This window comes from Aspergillus piperis, assembly GCF_003184755.1.
Source record: "Aspergillus piperis CBS 112811 unplaced genomic scaffold BO85scaffold_34, whole genome shotgun sequence".
Classification (NCBI taxonomy): Eukaryota; Fungi; Ascomycota; class Eurotiomycetes; order Eurotiales; family Aspergillaceae; genus Aspergillus; species Aspergillus piperis.
In genome coordinates this window covers 171,680-190,540 of record NW_020291624.1, presented here as the reverse complement: position 1 = coordinate 190,540, position 18,861 = coordinate 171,680, and the positions used below count along the sequence as shown (strand labels likewise).

The 18,861-nt window shown below is 47.5% G+C and overlaps 10 protein-coding genes across 10 annotated transcripts; 5 read left to right on the top strand and 5 right to left on the bottom strand.

Annotated features, from left to right (window-relative positions):
- Positions 1-4: 4 nt before the first annotated feature.
- Positions 5-1,081, top strand: BO85DRAFT_384624 (putative 3-beta hydroxysteroid dehydrogenase/isomerase; the record flags this gene model as incomplete). Its single annotated transcript, XM_025656558.1, has 2 exons — positions 5-425; positions 498-1,081. The coding sequence occupies 2 exons, from the start codon at positions 5-7 to the stop codon at positions 1,079-1,081; spliced, it is 1,005 nt and encodes a 334-aa protein (XP_025510129.1).
- A 452-nt stretch (positions 1,082-1,533) lies between these two features.
- Positions 1,534-2,132, top strand: BO85DRAFT_408514 (Rieske (2Fe-2S) protein; the record flags this gene model as incomplete). The annotated part of the gene is made up of 2 exons (XM_025657401.1): positions 1,534-1,806; positions 1,881-2,132. The coding sequence occupies 2 exons, from the start codon at positions 1,534-1,536 to the stop codon at positions 2,130-2,132; spliced, it is 525 nt and encodes a 174-aa protein (XP_025510128.1).
- A 171-nt stretch (positions 2,133-2,303) lies between these two features.
- On the bottom strand, positions 2,304-4,246 carry BO85DRAFT_482073 (MFS transporter). The gene is made up of 4 exons (XM_025663085.1): positions 4,015-4,246; positions 3,570-3,959; positions 2,649-3,511; positions 2,304-2,598 (listed from the first exon to the last, which is right to left on the bottom strand). Exons 1-4 carry the CDS (start codon positions 4,081-4,083, stop codon positions 2,445-2,447), a joined length of 1,476 nt encoding a protein of 491 aa, XP_025510127.1. The 5' UTR covers positions 4,084-4,246; the 3' UTR covers positions 2,304-2,444.
- A 587-nt stretch (positions 4,247-4,833) lies between these two features.
- Positions 4,834-6,384, bottom strand: BO85DRAFT_454260 (bZIP transcription factor). The gene is made up of 6 exons (XM_025661242.1): positions 6,343-6,384; positions 6,017-6,273; positions 5,794-5,949; positions 5,402-5,729; positions 5,175-5,319; positions 4,834-5,121 (listed from the first exon to the last, which is right to left on the bottom strand). Exons 3-6 carry the CDS (start codon positions 5,891-5,893, stop codon positions 4,879-4,881), a joined length of 816 nt encoding a protein of 271 aa, XP_025510126.1. The 5' UTR covers positions 5,894-5,949; positions 6,017-6,273; positions 6,343-6,384; the 3' UTR covers positions 4,834-4,878.
- Positions 6,385-7,647: 1,263 nt separating this feature from the next.
- Positions 7,648-9,453, bottom strand: BO85DRAFT_454259 (AMP-dependent synthetase/ligase). Its single transcript, XM_025661241.1, has 3 exons — positions 7,831-9,453; positions 7,782-7,783; positions 7,648-7,753 (listed from the first exon to the last, which is right to left on the bottom strand). The coding sequence occupies exon 1, from the start codon at positions 9,223-9,225 to the stop codon at positions 7,927-7,929; it is 1,299 nt and encodes a 432-aa protein (XP_025510125.1). The 5' UTR covers positions 9,226-9,453; the 3' UTR covers positions 7,648-7,753; positions 7,782-7,783; positions 7,831-7,926.
- Positions 9,454-9,907: 454 nt separating this feature from the next.
- BO85DRAFT_432117 (l-allo-threonine aldolase) lies at positions 9,908-11,309 on the top strand. Its single transcript, XM_025658364.1, has 2 exons — positions 9,908-10,464; positions 10,514-11,309. Exons 1-2 carry the CDS (start codon positions 9,996-9,998, stop codon positions 11,164-11,166), a joined length of 1,122 nt encoding a protein of 373 aa, XP_025510124.1. The 5' UTR covers positions 9,908-9,995; the 3' UTR covers positions 11,167-11,309.
- An 810-nt stretch (positions 11,310-12,119) lies between these two features.
- Positions 12,120-14,342, top strand: BO85DRAFT_507955 (fungal specific transcription factor domain-containing protein). Its single transcript, XM_025664430.1, has 4 exons — positions 12,120-12,990; positions 13,050-13,476; positions 13,531-13,819; positions 13,869-14,342. Exons 1-4 carry the CDS (start codon positions 12,174-12,176, stop codon positions 14,274-14,276), a joined length of 1,941 nt encoding a protein of 646 aa, XP_025510123.1. The 5' UTR covers positions 12,120-12,173; the 3' UTR covers positions 14,277-14,342.
- A 139-nt stretch (positions 14,343-14,481) lies between these two features.
- Positions 14,482-15,119, bottom strand: BO85DRAFT_384447 (uncharacterized protein; the record flags this gene model as incomplete). The annotated part of the gene is made up of 2 exons (XM_025656552.1): positions 14,482-14,944; positions 15,088-15,119. The coding sequence occupies 2 exons, from the start codon at positions 15,117-15,119 to the stop codon at positions 14,482-14,484; spliced, it is 495 nt and encodes a 164-aa protein (XP_025510122.1).
- A 427-nt stretch (positions 15,120-15,546) lies between these two features.
- Positions 15,547-16,273, top strand: BO85DRAFT_384528 (uncharacterized protein; the record flags this gene model as incomplete). Its single annotated transcript, XM_025656555.1, has 2 exons — positions 15,547-15,744; positions 15,803-16,273. 2 exons carry the CDS (start codon positions 15,547-15,549, stop codon positions 16,271-16,273), a joined length of 669 nt encoding a protein of 222 aa, XP_025510121.1.
- A 52-nt stretch (positions 16,274-16,325) lies between these two features.
- Positions 16,326-17,756, bottom strand: BO85DRAFT_454255 (M50 family metallopeptidase). Its single transcript, XM_025661240.1, has 4 exons — positions 17,458-17,756; positions 17,034-17,396; positions 16,918-16,962; positions 16,326-16,844 (listed from the first exon to the last, which is right to left on the bottom strand). The coding sequence occupies exons 1-4, from the start codon at positions 17,632-17,634 to the stop codon at positions 16,635-16,637; spliced, it is 795 nt and encodes a 264-aa protein (XP_025510120.1). The 5' UTR covers positions 17,635-17,756; the 3' UTR covers positions 16,326-16,634.
- Between the last annotated feature and the right edge of the window lie 1,105 nt (positions 17,757-18,861).

The window sequence follows — 18,861 nt, the reverse complement described above, 5'->3', positions numbered from 1 at the left end:
CACCATGTCCTCCGATCTCGTCTTTATCACTGGAGCAACTGGTTTCATCGGCAGTGCCGTTGCTATCAAGGCTCTACAAGCTGGCTATAGTCTGCGCATGAGCGTTCGCAAGGAAGAACAGATTCCTAAACTAAAGGCGGTACTCTCTGAGTATGAAGACAGAATCGAATTTGTCATCACCCCGGACATAACCCAGCAGTCTTCCTTTGCCGGAAAGCTAGATGGAGCTAAATATGTGCTGCATATCGCTTCGCCCTTGCCCCATGGAACCAACCCTGAGACATACTTCGGCCCAGCCGTCAAGGGCACCACGGCTCTCCTAAAGGAGGCTGCTAAAGTTAGCACCATTAAGAAGGTGGTTATTACTTCCTCAATTGCCGCTTTGGTACCTATATCGGGTCTTCCCAAGGAAGGGGTCATTAAAGGTGAGCCCTCAGAGCCCGGATGCATTCTTTTGACTTGAAATATTCTGGCTAGATATTGACCGCATCCGACAGAGAACAATGACTGGGACTTGTCAGTCGATCAGACTGCTGACTTTACTGGTGCCAACGACCAAGAAACGAGCATGAAGCTCTACCTTGCATCTAAGCTTCTCGCAAATCAAGCAAGTTGGGACTTCAAGAAGACCGAGAACCCTAGTTTTTCTCTTGTGTCTCTCCACCCTGCCTTTGTGTTTGGACGCAATGCCCTCCAGACCACCGCCGAGGATCTGAGCGGCACTAATGGCCTTTTCTTTCTCACCGTTGCCGGTGGGAAACCCATGATCAATACCACTTCTGTTCATATCGACGATGTTGCCGAGGCCCATGTCAAGGCTTTGGCCGACAATATCCCGGACGGGTCCTCGTACTTGCTCGCTGGGAAGAAGTTCAATTGGAAGGACGTGGCAGAGGTCGTGAAGAAGGAGTACCCGCACCTGGGCTTCAAGATCTCAACCGATATTTCTGGAGAGTCGTCTTGGCCTGTTGATACGACAAAGGCGGAGACAGAATTGGGGATGCAGTGGCGGTCGTTCGAGCAGATGACCAGGGATATTATTGACCAGCAGATCGAGCTGCGCAGTCAAGGTAACCTCTAAGAGGTAAAGAGTGGTAGATCATGCATTATATAATAGTAAATAGGCTGCTTTTTATTCCTACAGGAAGAAACAATACTATATCTTACATCAAAGGGACTATATTGACTAGACATTGGCATAATAGTGCACATACAGTGCAAAAGATGGATTATTTTAAGTCATTATATTATATAAGAAGAAAAGGAAAGCCCCAGAAAACTGTAATAATATAAATACTAATGAATGAATAAATACAAGCTGACCTGACCTGGTCCGATCAGATCTATATTCATTTTAGGTTATATAATCACCCAAAGCGGTTAGCACGGGTCAGGCGAGAAATTAGCATGGGCCAGGTGTGATATCCGATTCCGATATCCGATACGATCCAATCCATGCAGCACATCAAATTCCCCCTTCCATCCATGCAATATATTCCACACTAAACCTCCAAACCAGCCAACCAGCCAGCCATGTTTACCTTCTTCTCCCGATCCCAAACAAGCGGAGGAAAAGGCGGCTGGCAGCGCATCGGTCTAACCTCCGATTTCCCGGACGTAGACTCTCCGGAAAACAATGGTGACTGCCGGGTAACATCGCAATGCAAGGCTTTTACGATCCCGAAGACACCCACACCGGGCGCAAGCTCCGCCCCGGTTGAAGCGGAGATTGATGGTCCGCTTGAGGATCTGAAAGATCAGGTCCTTGTGTTTAAGTATAAAGGAAAAGTTCATGCTATTGATCATGTGAGTCAGAAGAATTAGCTAATTAGCCATCATTGGCATGGTAATTAGTGTAAAATGCTGATGATATGGTATAGCAATGCCCGCATTCCTCGTTCCCACTGTCGCAGGGTAGCCTGTTTGACATTGAGGATTTTGGAATCACGCTGAGTGCGGGGATAACGTGCCCTAAGCATGATTGGTCGTTTGATCTGTTCTCGGGGCAGGCAGATCGGGGCAATTACAAGCTCAAGGTTTGGGAGGTGCAGTTGCGGGATCTGTCTGATCCGAAAGAGGGTGGGGATGATGAGAAGGAGGTTTGGGTGAGACGCAAGCAGCGAATTGGGTAATTGGAGACATTGGTTATTTTTGTTTGTTAGAGCCCCCGTTTAGATTTTGTGGTATGGTTGGCGGCATGGGCACCGCCAGAATGATGCCTGGGCTGGACCCAGGAAACTGCTGCGCCGGAGACTAAAGTGTCCGCTGCAGAAGAATGGATATGTTCGCATATGCTGGGGTTGGGAGCTGCAAGCGAGATCTCCATTCTATAACGTCTGACTAGAATGCTTTTTTAATAGACCACTGCTGAAACTACTCTAGAAGGCTATCCCATTGACTCCAATCTATTAGGGTAGAATCAATAGAACTGGGTTCGTCGACTGTCAACAATCATCAACATCACGACTAGCACAATAAGGGCTCTTCTTCCTCAATACATGCCCAAACTTCCAAATGAATATAACGCCAGTCAGACCAATGCACAGTGCAATGATACCCAGTATGCTTGAGGTCCAGCCATACCCTATCCGTTCATATCTATGACCTTGTTAGCAATGCCACTCTACTTATAGGGAGGAAATACTCACGCATATGGAGAAAACAACGGAAACACAAATCCTGCCAGACACCGGAGCATCGACGTCGCAGCAAGAGCACTAGCAGAGTATCGCCCATACGTATCCACGACATAAATATTATTCGAGACCGTGCAGATGTACGCAGCAGCCGCAAACAGCGCAATGCCAATATCCGGCATCAGCCAGAATATACGAGCTTCCGCACTCCACCCGTACCAGAACAGCCCGATAGACAGGACAACGGTGGCTGGTATCATGATAGGTATGCGAAACTCAGGCAGACCTTTGCCGCCGTTCCGCTTAGTTAAAATTCGGAATATGCGGTCGTTGATGTGGGTTGCTACTTCCGCTGCGAAGGCTGTTCCTAGGCCCAGTGCGAGGTAGTGGAGTGATGCTATGTCTAGCTTCTCGTGGTAGCGGGTTGTCCAGAGGACTGCGATGGAGGAATAGAGAATGTAGATGTTACCGTAGAGATAGCCTTGATACAGTGCCATGACTTGCACTATTGGTTGCGTTGAGAGAAGCTTGATTGGGCGGATCATGATTGTCCGCATCAGTTCAAGCTTAGAGTCGCTTGGGAAGTCATGTTCTGTGTAAAGGCCGGTGGCTCCTTCTTTCATCAGGCGGTCTCTTTTCCTGCGGAGAAGAACGGGCGTGTATGACTCGTCGAGGAAGAGAAGGCCGAAGAGCTGCACGCAGCCGTCTATGATGGACGTTGCGTAGAACGCCCAACGCCATGACGTGCGCTCTGTCAAAAAGCCCCCGGCAATAGGGCCCAAGACTTGTCCCATAAGAGGGAATATGCTGTAGATTGCCATGGCCTTACCGCGATCTTTGGCTTGAAACAGATCTCCGAGAGTTCCAGCTCCGATCTATACTTGAAGCTAAGCATCAACATAAAACAAATACTTTGGGCAATTGGTAACCTACACCAACAGTACAACTCCCAAACAGTCCAGCAAAGAACCGAAAGGCAAGTAATTGCTCAATACTCCTTGCCACACCGCACGCAGTATTGAAGACCAGAAACACAAAGTTGAATGACTGCAGTACCCGTGTCCGTCCCCATATCTCAGACAAGGGACTAATGAACATGGGCCCAATGGCATAGCCAAGGAGAAAGATGGACATAACCATAGGCTTCTGAACCGTCACTGTGACATTGAGTTCTTCAGCAATGGTGTCTATCGCCGGAGAGACAATAGTAGTTGGAAGCGGACTCATCAGAACGAAGCCAGAGATTGAGATCACTGCTAGCCACTTCCGACGAGTAGACCAATTCTTCGGGTTCTCTGGGTCATCAGGCCCGTCCCAGGTGACCTTATAGTCGTTAGTATAATATCATCAATTTGGGCATAGTTTTTGGCGCACTCACAAGTTTATCATCGGCAACGCTATCACTCGCACACTCTTCTTGCTTGACAATTTCTTCATCTTGACCCATTTTTATCTATTCCTTGCGCGCTCGGCTCTCCGTCTAAAACCTGAAAAACATCCGACAGGGAGCTGGCTAAATGAAGACGGAAATGAACGTTGATCGAACAAGTTAGCGTGAGCAAGGGATCTCTGTTCCAGTGATATTTCAATATTTAGCATTCAATTAAATCCCTAAATTTAATGTGCAGAATAAGACGGAATGAAAAGTAGATCTGGCGATGTCATTGTTGTTCGTTCGCGGGTAATGAACTCCGAGCATCGATTTACTCCGTCGGAATGAAAGTGCATGGTCGGAGTTCAACATCCACACTTTCATTCCGATCAGGTTGGTTTTCTTCCTTGAGCAAACCCCACCAATGCCCAATGCATCACTAAGTACTAACTAATACGGACACATCATTGCTTGGAAGGTGGCTCCGCTTGCTTTAAGGTGCTGGACCCCATTTCCAGTAAAGATAATTTAAAAGGTACCAGAGGTGATGTCTTTGGAAGGCCCCGACACGCTTGGAAAACCGGATTCGAAACTGCTCTGGAGGCAAACCTGAGAAATGCTATATCATATTGCAGTCAAAAAGATCTTGACATATTTGAGATGTCACCGGAGAAAGTAGGGTAATTCAAATAGCTTAGAAAGTGCCAACCTCTTGCTCCAAGTCCCATTGGTTTCTATTACGAAGATTCGGGATAGTGTATCTGAGAAGTTAATAATCAATCAGGAGAAACTATCCCCCTAAGTAGTGCGATTGAGAAAATTCCAGGAAATTATCATTGAAAATACTCATATACTGTAGAATCCCCTAATCTATTGCGCCCCAAGGTGTTCCTCGGCACGATTGTACGTTTCCAAACCCCGCTGGGAACGAAATCCTTCTATCGCTCTCCTAATAAGATCTCGGAGGTGGTTATTGTCTACCAAAACACCAAGTGAGATGCCGACATCGTATAGAGACTCAACTTTCTCGAGAAGCTGTTCAGTCTGGTATAATAACTTTGCTCTTTGGTACTGAACGATTCTGTGGGCGTGCTTCGGTGGATTAGGATGTCCCTTGATGGGGTGGTTAGTCCCAGAAGATATATATTAATCAAGAGTATACCCACACGATCACAATGACAGGTATTGTTTGTAGGTCTGCATCTATGCCTCTCCTCTGGACGTTGCCCTTTCTGTTGGTCTTGTGGTTTACCGAAGAACGCCAAATTGGGGTCAAGGATACTGCAGTCGGCTCCAGTAGGAGAGCAAGGCCTATATTTTGGCCCAGGGGTAGTAAGCGATCTGATAATGAACGATATATGCACGATCCTGTTTAGGAAGAAGCTATACGAACTTGAAAAATTGCTCTTCAAGGCTTGATGTCTGCAAATCATATGGTGATTGTTCGATACTTTCCGGTAGTGTGAAGATAGCATCGTCCCATATATTGTGATTGAACCCTTGCACATTGTCTGCCAGGAGGCCTGGAATACTGCAGGCGAATGCAGACAAAGGTCCAACATGGTTCCCCGTTGTCAAGTATGCATACCCGTTATCGTGGGGCTCAGGGTCCGTTATCCGTGACGGCAGATTGGGCGGTGCATCGTGGCTTTTTCCATTGCCAATAGTATTGGCTTGATTGCCTGGAGGATGTGATTGTTTCTGGGCTTTAGCTTTTTCGCCTATCGGAAGATACAAAATTATTAGATGCAACCTTGATAGTTGGAAGAATTCGTATCGACTCACGAAATTTTCGCTGCGCCATGCGGTTTTGGATTCTTTTTCGTTGTGATGGACATGGTTGTAATCTGATCTCTGTCATATTGGGGTCTAGGAATGAGTCCATCGTAGAATTGAAGGGGTAGAGAAGTCAAATCCGCAAGCTATTATTGAGCTTTGAGACTATGGGATTGAATGCAAAAGGTAAGTACAGCCTTGCTGACATTCGTGATGACTCGATATAGCTTACATATTAGCCTTCCTAAGCAGTAGCACCCAGAAATAAATACTCGACGCAGCTGGTGTATAATCTGCTCTTCTTGGCGTAATCATACTAGCGTATTGGAATATTGTAGATCCTATTAGAGCTGGGAAAATAATCCCAATTGTTTGGAGGACGTGCGCGTCATGATTGCTGGATATGAACACAATCGAGGGTGGTTTCGTCTACAATGCCATACACTGTGAAACAAAAAGCACATTCTGCGTCCGCACTTCCTGTGAGATCTCAGATGAAGCTGGTCAGTTTGCAACCACGTTGAGCGGCCAATATGCCTTCATTAGATATACCCATACCACGATTTGGCTTGAAAATTGACGGCAATGGACTAAGCCGAGGTCTACCCTAAATTCAGAACACCCATCAGCCAACTAATATCCCACCCAACAAAAGCAACACCTAGAATCCAAAATTGGCTGAAGCCCCGACAGACATGCTCCTTTGGAAATAGTAGTCATTCCCAAAAGATCGACGAGCATAAAGCAGGAAAGACCAATGTGAGGCGATAAGAACCATCTCTCAATAAGGAGCCGCATACCATTATAAATGCAGGTGGGTAATGAGAATCTCGATATCTCTATCTCCTAGCAATACCGGGGAGAAGTTCTCGCACGTTTTCTCAAATACTATGAGAAAGCTGCCATGATTGGCGCAACTCGAAACTGGGGGGCATTCCAGTTGTTTGCCCAGATCCCTTTCCCGGTTAGATCAGCCAATACTAGAGCGGTCTGGACGGCCAGGACACAGTAGCACATGAAAAAGACCCCACCCACCGCAAGATCAGTATCCTATACGCCTATTTGCGTACTCATTCTGGTGATGGTGGGCAAGACTGAGCGCCTTGCTGAGAAGATCGCGTCAGCCGCTTGGCAGTCTTGCCGTCTGCCCGGTTGATCCTGACAAAGTACTATCTATCAAAGCAGGACCCTTCTCGTTAGTGCAAATTGCAGCGGAGGAACGTTCGACTAGACCTAGTCCATATTAGCCCAATTTTGGTGAATCTAGACTTCGGATTATTCCTACCAACAGGGAAATACCTGGTGCGCCGGTGACTGCCCGCAGCACGTGCCTAAGCAAGATGACCCTGCTCCTCCGCTTCATACGACCCTTGCATTATGCAGCCGGTCCATGGTCGCCAATTTAGTGATCCGGTCGTATTATTCACCATCAGCGGATAGTTAACTAGGCTCCTCGCTATATCAATCTGTCGGTCCAACCCGCCGCTAAAATCGCGCCATTTTATCTCATCTGAAGAGATCCAGATTTGTGCTGATGATTTTCTGCGCACATTAGGAGGTCATCTGAATGAGGGTTTGCCACTTGCTTTGCCCATGCAAGGCAGGTATTTGGAGTCGCATCACACAATTGGAGTTTGGCGCGATGATCGCCCACATGAGCTGAAATAACAAAACCAAAGGATTCTCCGGGTAATTCGACATGAGGTAAGAGGATTCAGGATGGGGGCCAGACAAAAGCGGCAGGAGCGGGGTAGGAGTATAAAGAAATAATTATGTGGCTTTTGTTAGCAAGTGTCTAGGCTAATGTGAACTAAGGGTCCATACTGAGCAAAGTAAACAAGCACTGGCTAAAAGGCTTTGGACATTGCTTGATCCAACCTTCGGCAACAGCGACGGGGACATTTGCATTTCACAGCCGTCCTACGTGGGAAGGTTCGAGTTGAGGTGCTAGTCCGTTCGAAACAAGGGTCTGCGACACTATAATTTATTAGCCTATTTTAGCCTATAGTCGATAGAGTGCTGGAAAGAGGAATCCCCTACGGGTACTTTTGGCAACGCTACAGTTTTGATTGGTATATTTTGCTATGTTATAGATCTACTTCCCTCAGCCTTGGCAAAGTATGACAATTGTACGTAGACGTTTCAAACTCCATTCGAAAACCGCTCATCAATAATGTCGCGTAACTTCCCGCTGCCGGCATTCGTAATCAGATCCTTGCCCTCGATCCATTCAATCTGCAACGGCGCAATGTTCTTCACTTTCCGGTTTTTCTTCCAGGTAGGGCTCTCCTCGCACAAGATCTCTTCAAACGCATTCGCTACGACGGATGCGTTCTCTGGCTCTGGCGCGACAATCCTCAAGACAAGCGCCTGCTCGTGGGTCTCTTTCAGAAGCCGCACAACGAACTGGCTTCCTGAGGCCTTCCCTTGACCAAGGACCCTCACGATCAATTCTCTAAGATAGGCGACAGGTAGATGTGTAGTGGCGATCTTAATGCTGACAGCATCACGTCCGTGGATGTAAAATGTTTCCGCATCGTAATCAACCCAAGAAGCAATATCACCAACAGGGTAGCGAAGCAATGGTTGCTGCCTCTTCAGCAAGCTAGTGATGACCACGTTTCCCCTGACTCCGGGTGTAATGATTGGATTGCCATCCTCGTCCAAAATTTCAAAGATAACTAAGGGCGCCAAGACTTTGTAGATGGGCTTAATGTCGTCATCTTCATTCTTGAAGGGCTGTGCTGGAATGCCCACGTGTCCAAAATCGATACCGCCGTATTCGCGGACATAAATGGTGGCGTTCGGGAAGGCTGCACGGTAAACCGGACGGAGCTCCTTGGTAAAGCATTCGCCCGTGTACAAGATCAGCCGAAGACTGGGAAGAGTCTCGCTAATGGAAGTGAAGTATTCCGCCAGACGACGCGTGGTTGAAACGTTGGCAATGAGGACAGTGGCATCAAATTTCTTCATGTAGTGGGCCATCATGTCAATGGATTCGTTTCCGCTAATAGGCAAGTGCACAATCGGTATAGGAAGTTCGAGTAGCGCTGTATTCAAGAGCATGAAACTCCCATACAGAGAGCCGTGGAAGGACATGTTTGCCACACGGTCGCCAGGGAGGAAGCCACAGCCATGAGCCATCGCATTGGCGGTGACTTTGCCATGAGTTGACAGCTCTTGTTTGGTCATGACAACTTGCTTGGGAGTGCCAGTGGAACCGCCACTGCGCATGACTGTGCCGTCAATCAGAGGCCGAGTCATTACCCCATTGGGATTGGACGTGTTCGCCTTCCAGTATTCGTCGGGGTCGATGACAGGAAGGTCAGTCACACTTTTGGCGCCTGCCGGAACATGTTCAAGAACGCGTTGGTAAAACGGGGAATGGGAACGAGCGAATTCGATGAGTTCGCCGATGTTATCCTTCCGATGAGATGACATTGTGTTTACCATGTGAAATTGGCAGAGGACGGAGCTTTCGTTGATTCGAACGGTGACATATGCCCTCAGGATTGACTGCTCAGGCGACCCCTATATATGTCCCCACTGCTATTACCCCTCTTTCAAGTGCGATATCTCGCTCGCCGTTGTACTATGACATCGCCTTACAAACCCACTTAGAGTTTCGGCGTTCCGATTATTGGCCATAGCATAATGTGGGGGAGCTGGTGACTTTCCCAGTTTACTCCGAGCGTGTGGTTATTACTCCATGAAGACATCGGAGACCCCAGACTCTGTCAGACATTCACCTGAGGCCAAGGTGGTTTGCTCGCACCGCATCGGACTCTTATGGACATGTGCATGGTGCCTTACCACGGCTTAGCCATATTAGGCCATTGTATCAAACCTTGATGCGCCATGTATGACCTTGCAGCGGAGGAAGATTGAAATAGCTACTTCGAGTCCCGCTTCAACGCCGCAGATCTTCTTACGTGCATAGCTGTTTCTTACATGCAGAATTATTTCTTATCTGACGCGTCGCTTTTCTTACATGCATAGAATAAGGCCTCAAGGCTCTGACGTGATTATGGTGAAGCTTTCGGGAAGAAACAGCCCTAAACTGGTGCGAAAAGATAAAAAGCCGACACGTACTTTGCCCGACAGCGGCATAATAAATGAGTGACGATGTACACCCTCATTATACTCGCTACAATTCTCAAACAACTCTAAAGGTTTTTTTGACTGGGCAATATTTCCCACCATACGCAGCCATGACCATTGTCCGCCAGACCGAACACCCAGTAGAGGTTCACGATGCCGGCCTCCCACAGAACAACTGGAGTACACCCGGCCGAGCCGCATACGACTTCCGGTCTGACTTTGTTACCTCCCCGAATATGAGCATGCTCGAATCCATCGTCAATACAACACTTCTCGACGATGAGATGATGGAGGATCCGACCACTAACTATTTCCAGGAGTGGATGGCTCAATTGACAGGCCACGAGAGAGCGCTTCTTACTTATTCGGGGACGATGAGCAATCAGGTGGCACTCCGGACAGCTCTCACCACCCCACCATACTCCATCCTTGCGGACCATCGAAGCCATATCCTCAACATGGAGGCAGGTGGGGCAGCGACTCTTTGTGGCGCTCTGATTCACGGTGTCATTCCAGCAAACGGCCATCATTTGACGCTAGAAGATATCAAAAAGCACTTCATATTCAAGAAGGATATCTGTGAGTGGACTTACATGTTATTACACGTGTTCTAATGTTGAGTGCATAGATGACTGTCCCACCCGCGTTATAAGCCTCGAGAACACACTCTTCGGAACAGTCATGCCCCTCGACGAAATCCGAGATATTTCCGCATGGGCTAAACTTCAAGACCCACCGGTACACATGCATCTTGATGGTGCAAGGCTATGGGAGGCTGTTGTCGCGGGCGCAGGTACTCTTGGTCAATTTTGCGAGTGCTTCGACAGCGTCTCATTATGTTTTACCAAGGGTCTGGGAGCACCCATTGGATCTGTGATCGTGGGGAACACAGAGTTCATAACCAGAGCGAGATGGATGCGTAAGCTTCTCGGTGGTGGACTGCGTCAAACAGGGATAATTTCGGCGCCCATGTGCGTCGCACTCAAGGAAGTGTTCTTGGGGGGGAAGTTGAAACGGTGTCAGGAGAGAGCAAAGTATATTTCCATGATGTGGGAACGTTTAGGTGGGTCTTTGATGAGACCCACGGAGACGAACATGATGTGGATGAATCTCAACGATGGTAAAGTCGACAAGAAAGCATTCCAACGGGTAGCAAAAGAATTGGGGCTCAAGGTGCATGAGAAAGAGCGGTTAGAAGGTCGATTGGTGGTGCATTATCAGATTTCTGACGACGCCATCAAGAAGTTGGAAATTGCGATGAGGGCTGCATTGAATTGTTGAAAATCGGGCCACGTGCCGAAGAATCTTGCAACTGCCACTGTCTTCGGTTGGAAGTACATCTTACATCGAATTATTGTATACATATCTAATCAAGTGCTCCATTTTGTTTATCTGGAAATGGTTACGTGACGCTTTTTTACTTGATTTGTTGTTCAAAGTACTGAGTAAATCTAACTGTAACATCCTCGGCCAAATATATATTACTGTTACGTAGCAGTATCTCCAGTCTTCAATCACTGTAATAGAGGACGGCCATACAGATGTAGTTTGATTATGCGCAGCTGGCTTAGAGAAGGAAGTCCAATTACTAATTTCTTGGTTAATCACGATATTGTCTTAAGGTTTATACTTGTCACTCCATATCAATGCGTAAGTACGGTGGGTAACCCCCACATCTTCCGCTGGAGATGAGGAATCGATCTACTAGCTGACAGAAGGAACGAACATCATCATGCTTGGCATTTGAGTACTCTGGTATGCGCCGATTCGCACATAGAAAAAACAGCAGGATAGGACCTTCTGTTAGAAGACAAGCATCCATCGTGGTAAAGTTTCCTGTCCCTGAAAATAAGGCTTATCTGCCTAGTGGGGTAGTGTCATGTGACCAATTGAAATCAGCCAGTGTATCTGGCGACCGTGAATTTACCTTGTTTCTTACTTGTGGAGCACTGCGGATTGTGCTCGTGTGTTTGCGTCTCCTGAGGTGAAGCAGCTTGGCATTAGGAGCTTGGCATTATCATTTCCAGTCCAAAGGAATAAGCCTTCGCTATACTGCTTCACTCGTGCTGAACTTTGATGAATCTTCCCTTTTTTTGAGGATCCATGGCATTCTGACTTGGGTATTCAATATGAGTTCTCGGCGCTCAGTCTCAACCAGACGCAATGGAAAACCTTGCTCGTGCGAGCCTTGTCGAATTTCGAAGATTCGCTGCGACCACAAAACTCCCGTCTGCGACAGATGTGTCATCCGTCAGAAAGAGAATAGCTGCGTTTATCATCCTGCTCCGATGACCAAACCGCGCGACAGGCCTAAGTCTGGACGGCCGAAAAGGCGGCCCTTGGGCTCCTCGGGCCCGAGATCCCTGCCTGCTCGTGATAACTCACTGAGGGAGAGCATATCTTCGTCATCGACAGCTAGGACCGCTCCTCGCGCAGAAACTCAATTCTTCGGCTCGACAGCCTTCCCAGCAATCATCAGTGACGATCAAAACGTTGTTGGTCGCTATCTGGGGCAGCTCTCCGCCCAGGAATTTTCTTCTGGTCCAGGTTGTCCAAACTACCAAGAGAAGTATACAGAGAAACAGATTTCGGAGGGTACTAAGGTGTTGAATTTGCTGTTCGAATTTCCGGGCTTTGCAGACAGTATTTGCAGATACCTCGAGCTTTCTTATACGTGCATGGTGCCGCATCCATTTATCAAGGCCTGTATCGAATCGATACAAGAAACTATGCAAAGGTTTAAGGGCAATCGCCTAAAGCAACTTGTTGTGACTCTGTTCGCAAATACTGCCAAGCCTTTAGATGCCTTCACAACTCTGCCGGCAGAGGACTATCACACCTTGTTCACTGGGCCTAATATCAGATGGGAGATCATTGGCTTCATCCTTGCCATTCTTGGAGTGTCACTTAAATATGACGTCAATAAACGAAGCAAACCCTCAGAAACATCACAATCTGACCAGAAGCCGGATTTCATCCATCGACTCGCTGAAGGCGTCGATTATTGTACGGCCGTTTGTAACAATTACAACTGTGTTAGCCCCCAAGCATTATGGTTACTTTATGGGAATGCCTGTTTGAAAAATCTGGTCTACGGTGACATGAGTAAGTGGTATCGGATAGACTCGATACTCATTCGTAGGGACAATATACTGATTGTATAGGCTTCCAATTATGGCGCTGCATGGGCGATGTTTCAAGCATGTTCTTCGCGCTCGGACTTCACCAGGAGGAATCCGGACTCGAGGCAACCTATCCTTTCTACCAAGTTGAGTTGAGAAGGAGATATGCAGCCCAAATATATTCAATGGACAAAACAATCAGTACATTCCTCGGCCGCCCGCCCAGAATTTCGGGATCTTACTGCGCCAGTACCATGCCCGCTGATATCGACGACGAGATACTGTTGCTAGAGGGAGACGAACTAGATAATGCATTGCGCGCAGTCGATGCGAACGGCTGGAATATGGATCGAGAATTTCGTGGTGCAACCTGGAGAAGGATAAAGCTAATTATCAGTCAGTTTCGGGAGGAAATACTTGGACTTTGTCTCGGTACGCGACTCTCTATTGGAAATGAGGCTTTGGCAAGGTGGGTACTCTTTGCTCTCAGGTAAGCTCTAGATTATTGATTAGAACTCGATAGGGATATACTGGCTCGACAGGAAGCTGTATGGGACCAGATTCCACAGGAGCTCAAGTACGACGAAACCACTGGATCACAGCACATACCGCCCCCTCAGCGATATGTTGTGATGACTACCTACATGGATCAAAAATACACCTGCTTCTTGTTGCACCGAAAGCTTTTGAACGAGACGCAGTGGACGCGGGAGCCATTGTACAGGATTTCGAGGTCACTGCTGAATACAGTCTTGCAGGTAGTGTCGCTCTCTGATCAGGTATCCAACATGCAGCGAGATATATCCTGGCCTGTAAGTGCTACTGTCTTTATCGTAGACACACAACTGATTTCGTATCAAGATGCTCTATTACGGGCTACCAGGAGCCAGTATCCTGGCAGTGGACCTATTGAAGCACCTGCATCCTTCATTCAATACTTCGAATCCGGAAATCAAGGTGATTCCTCGAGCCGAAGTCATACAAAACCTCGCTGTGTTTGTCTCAAATCTTCAAAGGAGCATCAATCGAAGAGAAGTCAACGGTGAATCTTGCAGACGGGCCCATGGGATCTTGTCCCGGATCTTGGATGAGATAATCGACCCGACAAACGGCCAGTTGGCAGTTTTAGATTTGGAAGTACAGCAAATGCCGAACAGCACACCGTTTCCATTTACTTCTGGAATTGATAGTGACCTCAATATTGATAACTTCTTCAGTCAGATTGGAAACTGGGATTTGGCGCTTGATACTTCGGCCATCGTGCTATAGTTGCCTGGAATGAACAGGCTTACAGAAATACTGTTGTGCCAGTTTGCCAGCCACAGCAGGGAGATACAAGATCCGTGCATACTTACAACCCCATATTGAAACTACGGAGCAGTACGTCAATAATCATTACATTGCTATGTAATATATAGCTTTGTGCCGGTGAGGCTAACGTGTGTTTCAACAGCATTGAAACCGACCAACAATTTCACAAAAGCCCTATAACGACCTCACCCTTAACTCTCGCATCGAGGTTAAGCTGCACCTTCGCACGTAAATTGAGTCGGACTCGAATCTGCAAGCTACCGCTCTTCTCTTCCGTCGGCCACTGCAGATCCGGGTCGTCGATGTTCATGTTCAAGCCACCAGTGGTAATCTCCTTGACGTCGTTCTTGACGCCGCCGGCCTTGTCGCCGGCGCCCTTCAAGTCGCCGAGATCTCCTCCAGGCATCTTTGATTTCGTATCTTGTGGTTGTTTTTGAGAATTGCTTTGATCACCCCCTTGTTCGGTTGGGGCTGTTGTTGGCTCTGTGGGTGGGCTCTCTCCGGCTCCTTGTTGGTCTCCTTCTGGTAAAGCCACTTTTTCTGATGGTGGACTCGAAAGCTTCTTCGAATTCCGTTGCTTGTTGAGTTTTGGTGGTTTTGGTGAGGAGGGCGAAGTTTCTGTTGGGCTTCCTGACGCTCCAGGTGGTTGTTCGCTTCTAAGGTTGTGATGTGTTAGCCACGTGTCTTTATTATATTCTTAACATGAGCGATCTTGACAAAAGTGGGGAGCAAGGGTAAGGCTACCTTGACATGAATTCTTCACACTGACATTGCAATATCTTCTGTATCTCGGTCACCCATATTCCGGGAGTCACAGGAGGACCCTTTTATCCGCGATCAGGCTCGCCGCATTACATGGTATGGATGTAATGGACACTGGTGGGCTTAAGAAATCCACCTATGAATTGGATATCCGCATGATGCCGGTTCCAGCAGAAGTCTTCCGCATCCGGCGAAGGTGCTACTCATTCACACCCTAACTTTGTTGCACCCGCGGCATTCAATATGTCATCCGACGTCGCATCGGCAGTGCCGAGGAGATGGAATGCAGTGAGGGGCTCCGCAGACGGGCCTCACACCGGGGTGACCGAGAATATATGAAAGTCGCAGCAGAACTAGACCTGTTCCCAACAAGAGTCTATGATACTTGCATAGCAACTTTACGCATATTCAAACAACCAGCAAATCAACAGGATATAAGTTGCCCAATATGGTGTTCTCATTAGTTATGATGTCAACATTAGTTCCCACTATCATAGGGCTGAACGAAGCTACGAAGGGTGCTCGAGATCAGGAGGAAAGTCGCAGAGCCGAGTCACGATCACGACGATGTCATCTGGTAGCCACTTGCGAGGAAACCACGGGATCGCCGACGCAAAGACAGCAGGTCCACAATGCTAAAGTGTATCTTGACAAGGACTATAAGGTTCGTTTGACATATACAGTTTCGGGATTTTTGCGTGACAGGTTGCTAAATGTATTAGATTTACATCATCAAACAACCAAGCCCCAGCATGGCCCCATTCAACGGACAGTACTACACCCACCCAGCTTTCGGACAAGACAACTCGGCCGGTCTAATCTCAATGAGCCCGGAAGAGCCGCCCCTCGCGCGGTGGGTATACTTGGACAAGGAGACAAAGCAATTGAGCTATGGCAACAGAAAGGATAGCGAGGAAAACGTGTGCGGTCCGTTCGACTGGACGGAGGACGAACAATACGTCACTTTGGAGGGGAATGAGCGGTGGCTGGCAGTGCGATTGCCAGATGATATCCGGAGGGAGCAAGAGTACGAGGATCTGGGTTTGGATGATGATACGGCTCTGAAGGGTCTTTGGAGGCTATACTTCGATCGCGAGGGCAATAGTCTGGACCTTCCTGAGGGAACAGAGATGATGAAGATCCGTTTGAAACGAGATCCAGTGGAAGAAGAAGAAGAGGATGATTCTTTCTGAGTCAACCAGTGTCCGCAGAATCATGGATAGCAAATGAGTGGTTGCACTGGTCTGGTGGTATGTTGCAAACGGATGGGCCGACTTGGTGTTGCAGTACTCCGTAGCCAGGCTGGGAGGCCGTTTTCGGTAACCCACCGTAGCTACGGAGTCTGTTAGTCATGGCCACAAACAATCCTAGCATTATCTCTAGAATTACTTGAATCTTGATACATTTTCTGCCAGCAGACAATCAAAACAAAAACAAAGTGGTATCACATTAAGCGAGAAACTCTAGTCTCGCCTCAGACCTATCACCCATCATGACTCCACGTTTCATAAATCATTAGAAAGAAAACGTAAATCAGGCTACCTACTCAGTGAATCACCGCGTCGGGATGAAATGCTGCGAATCCTTCTCCTGCTCACTGAACGACTCACGGAACGCAGCAATGGCAGCAATGATCGCGATCGCAATGAAGGCAAGAGAAATGAACGACCAAATAACACCCCAGCACTGCGAAGATCCTCCATATCTCTTAGCGAACTGGCTAGCATCGGACGTGTTGACTTTGCGAAGAATAAGGTCGTCGCACTAAGTGCAGTTAGCACACCACCCCCCATCGAAGCACACACACCGAACACAACAAAGAAAAGAAAAGACTCACAATATCCCAAACACTATAAAGCGCCGACATCACCCCAATAAACAACTATATCCCACATGTCAGTATAACCCACCCTAATACCCAAAATAACCGAAAGGAAAGAAAGGGAACCCTACCACAACCCACTTCAACGCCTCCCCATGGGCAATAAACCAACAAGCGACCAACAACCCCACGGCCAACAAAATCGTAATGATCGTCAACCAATCTCTCCTCGCCCACCAAAGCGTGAGCAAAAAGCACACTCCCAGAACAATACTAGCGACTTTACTCGCGACGATATCAAACCCCGCGAAAATCAACAGCGACCCGATAATCGACGACCCCAGGTATCCAGCCGGTAACGTCACGGCGCTCATCCCTCCTTGCATGTGCGTGACGCCGCCTTCGTGCGGGTCGAGCGAGATGGATTTCACGCGCCCGCCTGTGCAGCAGGCTGTTATGGCGTGGCCGAATTCGTGGAAGGCGATTACTAGCATCTATCCATTCATTTAATCTTTGTGGTTTTGGGGTAAAAAGAGAGTGAAAGAAGGGGTTTACCTTGAACGGCCACAACGACCACCGCACATACGGCAGATTCCAAAGCAGCGCAATAACAACCACATACGCTGCCATCACTCCTAACGTGACTGCCTGGGCGTGTGTAACGCTGAGGTCGCGCTTCATTATATGGTGATCGATGGCCCGTTGGTCGAGGACCATGTACTGAGGTGCCATGGTTGCGATGAACTTAACGAGAGTTGGTTTGAGTTGGACTGTTTGATAAGGCTGGAAATAGCTAGAATAGATATATGCGACAAGACAAATATTCAAAGAAAAGAATGAAGACAAGACAAGGCACCGGCGCATATTTAATAACCTCGTCTCACACACACATGCGACCAGCACTACGCGTTCTACTTGGCGTCGCCCTGTAAATTCCTGCTGCTTCGGGTTTAGTTCGTGGCTGGGGCCGTGGGGTATTTTTAGTACGTCTTTACGTGGCGGTGACTAACCCGGCTGTTTTTTCAATTATTTTAACAATTTAGGTTGCAAAGATTTTGTGAATCACATTGTTAGATATTACTATAGTGTGCATACAATGATTTGAGCTAGTTATGTGTTTTCCGATGTTTCCCATATAGTATTATATGACCAAAAATGTCTTTGGAAGAGTTATATTGCTTTTTTCTCAATTCAGCCTTGTTGATGGGGTACGTAGATATGCGGAGGGGTTTCCACTGTGTCTAATACTATCTTATCCTATCATATTCTGTCGTTTCCAGTCTGCTTAGCGTTCCACACTTTTTCACTGGAATTGATGGTTTCGCCGGCTTGGCGTTTCACCAGCCTCAAATTTTTGTTTGTTGGAATCGGGCAGCGTTTGGTTTATTAGTGTTGGGTTCAGTGTATTTGGTTGATGGGTAGGGACTGTTGATACACTAGAGATAGATACTTTGTAGAAAGTAGAAGAGCATTGTGGGTCTGCAGATCTTGTGTTTTTTTCTGCATGCAATATTGGATGAGTACATTCTAGATCAAATACTAAGCACTTTAAATGGGATAGTATGTAGGTGGACGTCCCCATACAGTCTTTATAAGATAGAGTTGGTCACTGCTGTAGATTTAGTATATCAAACAACTCGCAGAACTAGTACTATTTCTCACTGCTGACCATCTACTACCTCATTCATTTACTCCAACAGAACCACCCATCACACACACACACACACACACACACACACACACACACACACACACACACATGATCCTCTCTCCTAGCAGCATCCTCCCTAACAGTGAATACAAGACCCATCTAGGGCTCCTAACCTTCCCAACGCGTCCCCCAGCGCGTCGCTATTGGTCGCCTTATAAGAGTGGATTTTCGCGATTCCTTTTACATCTCGGTCAGGGAGGGAATCTTATTGGTTTGGGGGATCGTATCTGATTAGACTGATTGATTTT

Excerpts from the sequence above, each read along its gene's own strand:
- BO85DRAFT_482073 (XM_025663085.1), bottom strand. The coding sequence starts at position 4,083 with ATGGGTCAAGATGAAGAAATTGTCAAGCAAGAAGAGTGTGCGAGTGAT. Across the intron at positions 3,512-3,569 it reads TTGGGAGTTGTACTGTTGGT|ATCGGAGCTGGAACTCTCGG; the intron begins GTAGGTTACCAA and ends CTTCAAGTATAG. Across the intron at positions 2,599-2,648 it reads CCGTTGTTTTCTCCATATGC|ATATGAACGGATAGGGTATG; the intron begins GTGAGTATTTCC and ends ACAAGGTCATAG.
- BO85DRAFT_454260 (XM_025661242.1), bottom strand. The coding sequence starts at position 5,893 with ATGGACTCATTCCTAGACCCCAATATGACAGAGATCAGATTACAACCA. Across the intron at positions 5,730-5,793 it reads CATGGCGCAGCGAAAATTTC|GCGAAAAAGCTAAAGCCCAG; the intron begins GTGAGTCGATAC and ends ATCTTCCGATAG. Across the intron at positions 5,320-5,401 it reads CTTGAAGAGCAATTTTTCAA|GCCTTGCTCTCCTACTGGAG; the intron begins GTTCGTATAGCT and ends GCCAAAATATAG.
- BO85DRAFT_454259 (XM_025661241.1), bottom strand. The coding sequence starts at position 9,225 with ATGTCATCTCATCGGAAGGATAACATCGGCGAACTCATCGAATTCGCT.
- BO85DRAFT_432117 (XM_025658364.1), top strand. The coding sequence starts at position 9,996 with ATGACCATTGTCCGCCAGACCGAACACCCAGTAGAGGTTCACGATGCC. Across the intron at positions 10,465-10,513 it reads CATATTCAAGAAGGATATCT|ATGACTGTCCCACCCGCGTT; the intron begins GTGAGTGGACTT and ends TTGAGTGCATAG.
- BO85DRAFT_507955 (XM_025664430.1), top strand. The coding sequence starts at position 12,174 with ATGACCAAACCGCGCGACAGGCCTAAGTCTGGACGGCCGAAAAGGCGG. Across the intron at positions 12,991-13,049 it reads TCTGGTCTACGGTGACATGA|GCTTCCAATTATGGCGCTGC; the intron begins GTAAGTGGTATC and ends CTGATTGTATAG. Across the intron at positions 13,477-13,530 it reads GGAAATGAGGCTTTGGCAAG|GGATATACTGGCTCGACAGG; the intron begins GTGGGTACTCTT and ends AGAACTCGATAG.
- BO85DRAFT_454255 (XM_025661240.1), bottom strand. The coding sequence starts at position 17,634 with ATGGCACCTCAGTACATGGTCCTCGACCAACGGGCCATCGATCACCAT. Across the intron at positions 17,397-17,457 it reads GGTCGTTGTGGCCGTTCAAG|ATGCTAGTAATCGCCTTCCA; the intron begins GTAAACCCCTTC and ends ATGAATGGATAG. Across the intron at positions 16,845-16,917 it reads TTTATAGTGTTTGGGATATT|TGCGACGACCTTATTCTTCG; the intron begins GTGAGTCTTTTC and ends AACTGCACTTAG.